This window comes from Phoenix dactylifera, chromosome 11 (genome assembly GCF_051530095.1).
Source record: "Phoenix dactylifera cultivar Ajwa chromosome 11, Ajwa_hap1_PhDact_Kaust_v1.1, whole genome shotgun sequence".
NCBI lineage: Eukaryota > Viridiplantae > Streptophyta > Magnoliopsida > Arecales > Arecaceae > Phoenix > Phoenix dactylifera.
In genome coordinates, this window is record NC_143200.1 from 16889281 (window position 1) to 16900789 (window position 11509).

General features: G+C 37.1%; 1 protein-coding gene across 1 annotated transcript; it reads left to right on the top strand.

Moving 5' to 3' along the window:
- Positions 1-7779: 7779 nt before the first annotated feature.
- Positions 7780-11012, top strand: LOC103707789 (uncharacterized). Its single transcript, XM_008792445.6, has 9 exons — positions 7780-8672; positions 8783-8848; positions 8930-9032; positions 9121-9195; positions 9277-9430; positions 9537-9606; positions 9695-9760; positions 10459-10581; positions 10653-11012. Exons 1-9 carry the CDS (start codon positions 7910-7912, stop codon positions 10832-10834), a joined length of 1602 nt encoding a protein of 533 aa, XP_008790667.3. The 5' UTR covers positions 7780-7909; the 3' UTR covers positions 10835-11012.
- Positions 11013-11509: the final 497 nt, after the last annotated feature.

The following is an 11509-nucleotide window of genomic DNA, read 5'->3' on the forward strand; positions in this document are numbered from 1 at the left end:
AGACTTAATTGTCTACATAGAACACTTAACTGTGTGCATCACACAGTTAAGTATTCTCTGTACACAATTAAGTCTTTTCTGCACACACTTAACTGTGTGATGCATAGAACACTTAACTGTATACAGAGAAAATTTAAATGTGTGCATATAAGACTTAATTGGTGTATAGAGAATATTTAACTTAATTGTGTGATGTATTGAATATTTAACTGTGTTGAGAGAAGATGTAAGTGTGTGCAGAGAAAACTTAAAAAAAAGAAGAAGAAAAGGAAAGAAAAAACAGAAAAAGAAAACAGTGAGTGGCAGTTAGGTTAGTAAGCTTGGTACACATGTAATATAGTATGGCACATATTTAAGCAAGCTTAGCAATAGGAATTAAATATGTGCTAAGCTTGCTTAAATATGTGCCATACTATATTACATGTGTACCAAGCTTACTAACCTAACTGCCACTTATTGTTTCCTTTTCTTCCTTTTTCTTTCCTTTTCTTCCTTTTTCTTTTAAGTTCTTCTTTTTCGTTCCTTTTTTCCTTTTCTTTCTTTTTTTTTCTTTTCTTTTTTTCCTTTTCTTTCCTTTTTTTTCTTTCTTTTTTCTTCTTCTTTTTCTGTCCGTTCTCTTTTTTTTCTTTCTTGCTCTGCACACAACTAAGTATTCTCAGCATCACACAATTAAGTGTGTGCAGAAAAAGTTAATTGTATGCAGAGAATACTTAACTGCGTGCATTACACAGTTAAGTATTTTTTTGTATACAATTAAGTGTTCTCTGCGTGCATTACATACTTCAATCTTCTCTCAACATAGTTAAGTATTCTATACATCACACAATTAAGTTAAATATTCTCTATATACAATTAAGTCTTATATGCACATATTTAAATTTTCTCTGCATACAGTTAAGTGTTCTATGCTTCACATAGTTAAGTGTGTGTAGAGAAGACTTAATTGTATACAGAGAATACTTAACTGTGTGATGCACACAGTTAAGTATTCTCTGTACACAATTAAGTCTTCTCTGCATATACTTAAATCTTCTTTTTCTTTCCTTTTCTTCTATTTTCTTTTCTTTTCTTTTTTCTTCTTTTCTTTTTTCTTTTTCTTTCCTTTTCTTCTTTTTTTCTTTTTTCTTTTTCTTTCCTTTTCTTCTTTTTTTCTTTTTTTCTTTTTCTTTCCTTCTCTTCTTTTTCTTTCCTTTTTCTTCTTCTTTTTTTCTTTTCTTTTTTCCTTTTCTTCTTTTTCTTTTCTTTTCTTTTCTTCTTTTTCTTTCCTTTTTCCTCTTTTTCTTTCCTTTTTCTTCTTTTTTTCTTTTTCTTTCCTTCTTTTCTTTTTCTTTCATTTTTCTTTTTCTTTTTTTCTCTACACATAGTTAAGTCTTCTATGCACACACTTAAATCTTCTCTCAACACAGTTAAGTATTCTATACATCACACAGTTCAGTTAAATATTCTCTATACATAATTAAGTCTTATATGCACACATTTAAATTTTCTCTGCATACAGTTAAGTGTTCTATGCATCACATAGTTAAGTGTGTGTAGAGAAGACTTAATTGTATACATAGAATACTTAACTGTGTAATGCACACAGTTAAGTATTCTCTGTACACAATTAAGTCTTCTATGTATATACTTAAATCTTCTTTTTCTTTCCTTTTCTTCTATTTTTTTTTTCTTTTCTTTTTTCTTCTTTTCTTTTTTCTTTTTCTTTCCTTCTCTTCTTTTTCTTTCCTTTTTCCTCTTTTTCTTTCCTTTTTCTTCTTTTTTTCTTTTTCTTTCCTTCTTTTCTTTTTCTTTCATTTTTCTTTTTTTTTCCTTCTCTACAGACAGTTAAGTTTTCTATGCACACACTTAAATCTTCTCTCAACACAGTTAAGTATTCTATACATCACACAGTTAAGTTAAATATTCTCTATACACAATTAAGTCTTATATGCACACATTTAAATTTTCTCTGCATACAGTTAAGTATTCTATGCATCACACAGTTAAGTGTGTGCAGAGAAGACTTAATTGTGTATAGAGAACACTTAACTTTGTGATGCACACAGTTAAGTGTTCTCTGTACACAATTAAGTCTTCTCTGCACATACATGAATCTTCTTTTTCTTTCCTTTTCTTCTGTTTTTTTTTCTTTTCTTTTCTTTTCTTTTTTCTTTTTTTCTTCTTTTCTTTTTTCTTTTTCTTTCCTTTTCTTCTTTTTTCTTTTTTTTCTTTTTCTTTCCTTCTCTTCTTTTTCTTTCCTTTTTCTTCTTCTTTTTTTCTTTTCTTTTTTTCTTTTTTTCTTTTTTTCCTTTTCTTCTTTTTTCTTTTCTTTTTCTTCTTTTTTCTTTCCTTTCTTTCCTTTTTCTTCTTTTTTCTTTCCTTTCTTTCCTTTTTCTTCTTTTTCTTTCCTTTTCTTCCTTTTTCTTTTCTTTTTTTTCTTTTTTTTTCTTTTCTTCTTTTTCTTTCCTTTTTTTCTTCTTCTTTCATTTTCTTCTTTTTCTTTCCTTTTTTCTTTTTCTTTCCCTCTCTCCTTTCTCTTTCCTTTTTTTTCTCTTCTTTTTCTTTTTTTTTTCCTCTTCTTCCTTTCTTCTTCTTTCCTCTCCTCCCGCAAGCCGGCGCCACCGGAAGGGGGCCGAGGGAGAGGGCCCGGCCGTGGCGGCCGCAGAAGGGGGCCGCAGGAGAGGGCCCGGCCATGGCGGCTTTATTTATTTATTTATAATTATTTTATTTTATTAGAATATATTATTTATTTATTTATTTAATTATTTATTTGTTCATTTATATTTATTGATTTATTTATTTTTGCATTTATTTATTTTTTCTTTTCTTTCTTTTTTTCTTTTCTTTTCTTCTTTTTCTTTCCTTTTCTTTTTTTTTCTTTTCTTTTTCTTCTCTTCTTCCCTTCTTCTTCTTTCTTCTTTCTTCTTTCTTCTCCTCCCGCGAGCCGGCGGCACCGGAGGGGGGCCGGGCCATGGCGGCCGTTGGAGGGGGCCGCGGGAGTGGGCGAGGCCGCCGTCGGCAGCGAGTCGGGGCCGACGGCGGCCGCGGGAGGGAGCTCGAGCGGGGGCGGGCCATGGGAGGGGGCTCAGGAGGGGGCGAGGCCGCGGGAGGGGGCGAGGCCGCGGGAGCGAGCAGGGGCCGGCGGCGGCCGCAGGAGGGAGCTCAGGCGGAGGCGAGCTGTGGTCGGCGGCGGCCGGGCCTTCTTCTTCTTCTTTTTCTTCTGAGAACGGGAGATTAGGAAGGGAAGGGGCACGGGAGGTGGCGGGGCTGCGGGATGGGGCTCGGTAGGGAGCGAGACGACGCCGGTGGCGGCCGCGGGAGGGAGCTCGGGCGGGGACGGGCCGTGGTCGGTGGCGGCTGCCCCTGTTTCTTCTTCTTCTTCTTCTGGAAATGGGAGATCAAAAGGAGCAGGGGCATTTTAATATTCTTAGGGAGCGTTTTCGTCTCATAATAAAATATTGAAATCTGGCTGGACTGATTGTTAAACAACCAGTCAACAGGGATTAAACGTTAAAAATCGGTCAATAAATGTACCGGTGATTAATTACCCCTTTTCTTTGCCCTCCTGAGATGGGAGCTGGGAGACGCCAAGTTCCGTCCAATTAGTCATATAGATAAAAAAAAATAGTGTGATATGAAATTTGGCTTGTAGATGGATGGACTTAGTTCGTCACGGGTCATCTGTTCTGATTGGAGGTCAATTGCAAGTCTTTCAAGTCATGGGTCACCCAGCACCTCATAGTTATGATATGGCCAAATTAGATTTGCCCAAAATTCTTTGCCAAAAGCACAAATAAAATGGACCCGATTCGGACCCGAACCCAACTCAGACCCGACCCGATCTTCAACCGGGTCGGATCTGGGAAGGGATCCTTCTGAAGTCAAATTTGTACTCAATGTGCATTTTATCTCTAATTTATGATAATCTGTGTCAAACCCAAATATAATATTAATCTAGTGAATTTATTATTATCAGTTAGCAATAACACTAATTTTAGTGACATGTAGTTCGCACTTTTATGCTCTCATCATTTAGTTCCGTGAAAATTAAGTAGGTTTAGATCACTACCTTCAGGCTTCAGCTTCCATAGAAATTGTTGCCTCAAACGACGTACATATACAGTTACACACTGCTTAAAAAAGTACGATGGAAGGAAACTGAAGGCTCCGATCCTCGCTTCAATGATATCCCAAGCTAAAAGATAAAAAAGGTGAAGGTGACATTGGACCTGCCTCTTTAACGGTAGCCAACAAACCACCAATCGCCATGTAAAAAAGACCCCATCTCCAGAGAGACATCTCACCGAATTCTTTACTTTCCCCCCACCCAAAGGACCAAACTCTTTGGGCCCCTTTGGTTGATCTGAAACATCAAGAACATGGTTGACAGTTTGAGAAGTAATGAGCTTGACTTGCATAAGTAAGCAGGCCTCAGCATAAATAAGAATTTTCCATCCAACTTATTGAATGTTCTAGTTTTAATATGGATCCTTTCCAACTTAAAATCAGATATTTAACATGGACACTGCTCCATATTTTATTTATGAAGAGTAATCTATGATGAGATCGGCCAAAAAAAAATCCACACCATCAGGCTCAATCAGAGGAGTTAATTGAAAGAAAAAATATTGCTGATCTTTTACTTTGCAAAGAAAATCTAAGATCGCAACATAATTAGATGGAGAATAGTTCATACAAAAATAAGCTACTAGCTGGGTTGCATCTGCTCATGAATTAAATAGCTAACAATTGCTTATTAAAAATAAATAAATAAATAAATAGATTAAGATCTACAACATGAATATCAATGCTGCTTGTTTGAGAAATATTTAATCAATCGATTAGCACAATATCAAACTACTTGTGTATGTACTTTCTTACTAAATATTTGAAACATGATAAGATATGTAACTCAATGAAAAAGAGGAATACGTTCCACCATAGCTAATTATAATTTATAATCATAGTTTAAAAACTGTCTAATCACGGCCATCAACATAGTTCATAATCATAGCAGAGGGCATTTTCATCAAGCAAAGATTATCTCCACTTCATAATCTAGCATGGAAAAAGAAATACTTGCTTTCTGATGTTATTTATTGTACCTTTTCTCTCATGAAAATAAATATACGACCCATCATTTATTTTACCGCCTCGCTTATCCACTTTTTGGTGCTAAAAAAAATAATCTGACATGGAATTTATTTTTCCATACAAAATTACCCCTACCAAATACACCCATTGTATTTTTCGTCGTCTTTGGCTTTTATTTGTAAGTTAATACAACCACTAGGTTGTCCTTGGAGCTGGTAGCTAACTTATATTTGGTAGGAGAAACACAAAGAAGGTTTTACAAGTTAAGAATCAAGTTGAGAAACTGTTAAAACTGACTTTAATGGTGAGATTTTGTGAATATGGGTGATGGACTTAAACACAAGAACAAGATCTCTAAGATGAATTTAAAAGCATTCACCAATTTAAGAACTCCTCCTATTGCAAGATGATCATTTCTTTGGGCAAGAAATATTACATGTGAACACTGTTTCGCTTAAAAGCACTTTAATCTTGAGACTTTAGAACACACATATTAAAACAGTTGAATGCAAAGAACAAGGCTCCTATCAAAAGAAAAGAAAAGAAACGAAAAGAAAAGAAAAGAAAAGAATGCAAAGAACAAGGCATTGGGATTTTTAGTCTGAATTTCTAGTCAATATGTTTTCAAGGGCTCCATGGATAGTCTAGAGTTTGCAACATACCTTATAGTCCTTGTCTTTCCCAACCTCTCCAATCTCTTCTTGGGTGAGAGAACATATCATATTTGCTTTCTCATATTTTAAGTGCTCCATATTATTCTATTCTATTCTATTATTATTTTCTCTTGAGGAACTTTATTTTTTTTTTCATAGAAACTAATTAAATCCTCTAGGGAAAAAAATGGAGCCAATCTACTAGTGAATGAGAAGTCAAGGGAAATTTGAAGACCAAATAGCAGGCTTCCTTGAACTCAACTGACAAACTTATTTGCTTGACGGAAGCACAAGCAAAAAGGATCGAAGAAACAACACTACAAAATCAAAGGATACAAAGGAACTTAATAAGCAAAATTAATATGGTTAGATTGAGTATCTGTATGAAAGAACAAGTTGATTTATAAGCTCTCTTTATGTTAGATCATGTACCAAATAAATTATCTGGCATTAAATTTTTCTGTTAATTGATTTAGGCCTGCATACATCAAAGCCTTGGCATACATAATGATTCACCACTTGATTTCTTTGATTTTGGATTTCTGTATCCTGTAATAGTGTCGAAATCATATAAATTCAAATAACGGTTGTCATTTGACCAATCAAGCCTTGTGGCTTAACTTTTTGAAGTAAAATAATCGCCAATTATAACAATCGTTATCCGCCTATCATAATAGAAAATTGTTCGACAAGCACATAATTTGATTGTTGTTGTATGCAGAGAAAATATTTCTTTTGAATCGATATTGAGATTACAATGAGATGAGTAAAGAAAATTTCAAAGCAATGGCTGTTATACTGCCATTGCTGCATCTACCACATCAGAGACTGCAGCTGACACCTTAAGGGATGTAAAAGGTTCCCTTACCTACTCACAACTGACTAGTGGTTGGCCAGAACTAACTAATTTTAGCCTTATTTTACCATTTTTTGATCCTAAACATCACCTCTAATCAGCAAAAAGACTTTCCTGAAGACTACTTGCTCGAGGAAAGAAAAAAAAGAAAAAAGGGAATTTCCTAAAGACTCATAATATTCAAGTTTGAAATGAGCTTATAAGTATCTAATTTGTAGCAAACCCCCAGCCTTAGTGCCCTTTCTTTGGTGGGAGACAAAGCCTCGATGGTTTCCTTTTCTCATTTTCTTATTTGATAGAGGAGAATAAGCCTTGCTTGCTGCTGAAAAACAACAATTATTGACAACCTCCAGATTCAGCTTTTGTGGACAAGTTCGAATACACTAATCTTTTCTCTTGCATGGCACAGACATCCTCCCATCATGATAATTATTTTTGATCAAGGACCATCTATTGGCTGTTCCATATCCATCATCCAAAAAAGCAGCAAAAGCAAAGGCAAAGGCAAGGGCATGTGCCACCTTCCTTGTATCTCACTTTGGAAGCCCTTAAGGACATGGGCTCAATCATAGCTGACCCACCAAAAGAACATCTCCTAACAGGCTAAGACCAAGGAAAGAAAGCACAAGCTCTTAGCCCAAAGTAACTTCACACGTTAAGCAGACACCCTAGAAAAGATGTAAAGCCAGAATAACCCAACCCCCCCACCATCCATAGGCCACATGGCTTTATACCCTTAAGACAAGTGTCCTCTCCTCTCCACTGCATTACCACCCTCTCTCATTCTCTCTAAAATCTCATCACAATTTAGAATCTTATCCAAAAAAAAAAAAACAAACTAGTTGGTATTATTTAGATTTTTTAATTCCATATAAATATTTAAAATCTTAATAACAAATAATTAATATGAGACTAAATTTACGTTCATATGGATTTTCACTTTTTTTTTTAAGCTGTGACGTATTTATCAGACTAAAAATATAAATTTATTTAAATATTATTTATCATAATTTAGAATCTCATTCAGAAAATATAGCTAAAAAAATATTATTTTTAATTTTTTATTTTTTTAATTGTATAAAAGTATTTATAGTTAGACTTTGATGGCCATGAATAGATTATAAAAGAGTGGATTTTTGCCCCACCTTAACTAATCCCTCCTACCCTCTGCTCCACAAGCCCCAACCCCACCGCCCCTCCTCCCACTCCATTGTAATAAAGGAATAGAAAAAAGAGGGAGCAGCAGTGGAGACCGAAGAGAAAGGAGCCTTGCAGCACAATTCGCTCCCTTGCCCTCCACTCATTGCTACATTCCTTCCATCACGGTATGCAGGGGAGCTATAGAAGAAGGGTTGCAGCTAGAAATGGTGTGGTGGCGGGCTCGGTCTGGGAGAGGAGGATGAGAATGGATGAAGTGAAGGGTGGGATCAATGTGTTCAAGGGCCGCAAAGATGATGGGAATGCCGAGGAGGATGGGCTCAGAGCGCACCCAAGGCTGAGGCGAAACCAGAGCGACAGCGTCTCCATGGAGAGGAGGAAGAGGAGGGGTTGGCGGCCGCCCGAGCCGGCGGCCAGTGGCTCAATGGAGAGAAGCCCAATTCAGCTGAGGAAAGCGAAATCAGAATTGTCGAATTCTCCGAGGATTCGCCATGGGCATTGTGGGGAAATTGGTGAGGAGAAGGATGTTTTGGACGGTGCAGGGAATGGAGGTGGGGTTGGGGAGAAGAAACAAGTGCTGCTTATAGGTGATGGGCGTGAGGATGGTGGCGATGAAGAAGAGGAGGTTTTTGAGATCGAGGTAGAGGAGGAGAAGAAGAGCTTCGATGATAAGGAAATGGATGTACCAGTGGAGATACCAAAGAGTGTGGAGGAGGAGGAGAGAATTAATCAGATCCCGGTCGAGAAGCCGAAGAATGTGGAGGAGGAGGAGAGAATCAATCAGATCCTGGTCGAGAAGCCGAAGAATGTGGAGGAGGAGGAGAGAATTAACAAGATCCGTGGGGTATCAGTGCCGCCCATAGTACAGAAGAAGCCAATGCCGCCGGTGAATCGCCGGGCAATTCATCCGGAGGTCATAAAAGCAACTTCTGGTAAGCTGTTCTTTATTATTTCTCCAAGAATTCAATATATTTTTTTTTTAAATGCTCTCTAGTGAACAGGAATTTGATTTCCTTGAATCCTTGGTTTTGTTGTTCGGCAGTTGAGGTAGAAGAAGAAATTTTTGTGAGCAGATTCGGGACCAGCCAAAACAAAATGCAGAACATCGGTGAGACTTCGACATTATCACAGATGTTTTCATAACCTCTCCATCTCCTTCAATCATGGAGTAATTAGATCATTTGTTTAGTGAATTTGGTGATGTGGAGGGATGTATCGAAATCGGCATTCGTCTTTGGTTTCGGGACATTCTTCCTCGTCTCCTCTTCTTATACCAAGGATCTTAAATTCAGGTCAGCAATTCATGACTTCTTTCATGAAAAAATATAAATAGAAAACAGAAAAGAAGACTAATTTCCTCTGAAAATTCTAATCCTGCAGCCTAATTTCAGCAATTTCCTATCTGGCTCTTATCTATCTCGCTTTGATTTTCTTTGTCAAGTCCATTCTCCGAAGGTAATCTCTTGAATGACCCCATGAAACCAATCATAAGATTTTCAAACCCCTGTCACCTTACAAATTATGGAAGCGAAACAGGGGAACTACCACAGGATATGATGAAAGGGATCAGAGGTATATGGTGGGAGAGGAGGAGGCTATCTGGCTACTGAGGCTGTTCCTTCCTTACATAAACGAGCTACTATCAAAGCTGAGAGATCTTTTCTCTGGGGACCCTGCAACTACAATGAAGGTAAGATTTAGATCTCTTCTCTGCTTTTTTTTCCCCCTGTTCCTCACTTCCTTTACCACCCAAAGCCTTCAAGTCTTCAGCTAACAGAGAGATGTAGCTCTGGCAGCTGGCGGTTCTGCTATTTGTGATGGCCAGGTGTGGAGGCTCCATCACCATATGGACATTGGCTAAACTGGGTAAGTACATAGCATCACTAAATCCCAATTAACCATGTAGTGAAAAGGGAGAACTCTGACTGTTCTATTGTGCTTGTGATTGCTGCAGTGTTCTTTGGAGTTTTCACCATCCCAAGGGCCTATTCTTCCCATTCAACTCAGCTGGCAAAATATGGTACATGGAAGCTCTTGATCTGGTCAAAGTTGGTAACAAATTGGTATAGAATGTATAGTATAGTACTATAGAGCAAAAAGATTAAAAGGTGGTTGGTAGGAGTTCTAGAGTTGAACCCTAGGCTTCATTTCTTATCTTAACTTTTACCCCCTTTAATCGCTTTGGGCGAGGTGCCAAACGCTCCTTTACCTCCTTTACCCTTTTTCACGTGCAACGGGAGCTGTAACGACATATTGCGCAAGGTTGCGTGCAATATCTTTCACCGTTTTTTCTTTTAACTTAATACACAAAAAAAAATAATAGGTCAAATATCATCCTTGTGCTCTTGGTTTAATAGAGCTTGTAGCTAGAAGGAACCCTCAAGGTAGATCATGAATTCATGATGTCTTTGATTGAATGCTAAAGAGTATTCAGAGCCAATTTGCTGCTCAATAGCTGTTGTTGGGGAGAAATGTTAACATAGCCAAATTGGGGAATAAAATTGAACAACTTTTCCATGACTCGCTTGTAAAGTTATCGAAAATCTTCACCTAATCTTGTCAATAATTGACATCCAAAGAATGTTCCACTGAGGGGTCTAATACAGATTTGCTTACAATAATGTGTTTATTTTTAAGGCCGAACCAACCATTTTATTTGATGCCTTGGCATAGGCTATATATGGAATTTTCTTGTCTAATTGTTTTCATAAATTCTAGGCAAATTTTGGTTGGAGAGAACTAGAGATGGTTGGGAGTCATGCACCCACAAGAAAGCCGTCGTTGCGGCCATCTTCACCCTCATATGGAACCTCTCCTCTATTGTTGCTCGCATTTGGGCTGGTAAGCAGTTGTTTAAACACATCACAAATTATTCCATTCAAAGATCTTTAGTATTAGTTTTGCTTGGGCAGTGTTCATGCTGGTTGTGGCAGTCAAATTTTACCAGCAATGCATAGTAGATGGCTGGAGTGGGCAAGAGGAGTTGGTGGTGGACGAAGGACAAGAAGATTCCCAGTCAGGACAGAACCAGGTCTTTGAACGACTACACCGTCAGATGGGTGGGCCAAGTGTGAAGCTAAAGAAGGGGATGTAACAGTAGGGGATGCAAGGGAGATAATAGTGGTGATGGCCAAATTGGAAGGATAGTGTAAAGGAGAAGAGAGGAGGGTGGGAGGTATCAGCAATCTTTTTTACGTCGGAGGCATTTACACCAGCCACTGGATTTCCTTGTTAGACAGAGGCTAACAATAATATTTAATATTTTTCATTTATAAGATTTTTCTGAAAAAAAAATATCAGATTGGATAAAGATTTCAATTTGACCTTTCTTTTTTCATAAAAAAGGAGGCGTAGCCACCCAAATTTATTTGAATGCAAACTATAAATAAAGCAATTACAAGAAGAATGTACAAGAGAATGTTATAGGAAAGTATGATAGGAGATAGTATCACTTCAGCAAAAATAGAGCCTTATAACATAAAACATAGTTTTAAACAGAAAATCATACTTAGATTAGAAATCAGAACTCTTGCATGAGCAGATGACAAAAAGATTGAGCAAGACATTTCTTTTGTGATAAAACTGATACAGCTAGCAACCCAGGAAACAGAGGCCTTTTGTTATCGTTTCGTTCATTTTGCCCCTTGAAAAAATAGAAAGAGAAATTGGAAGAAAAAATTAATAGAGTTGCATATTAAAACACTAACATTGCAATAATGAATCTAATAACACTTATAAAATTATATCAATTTTTTTCTATTCAATTATA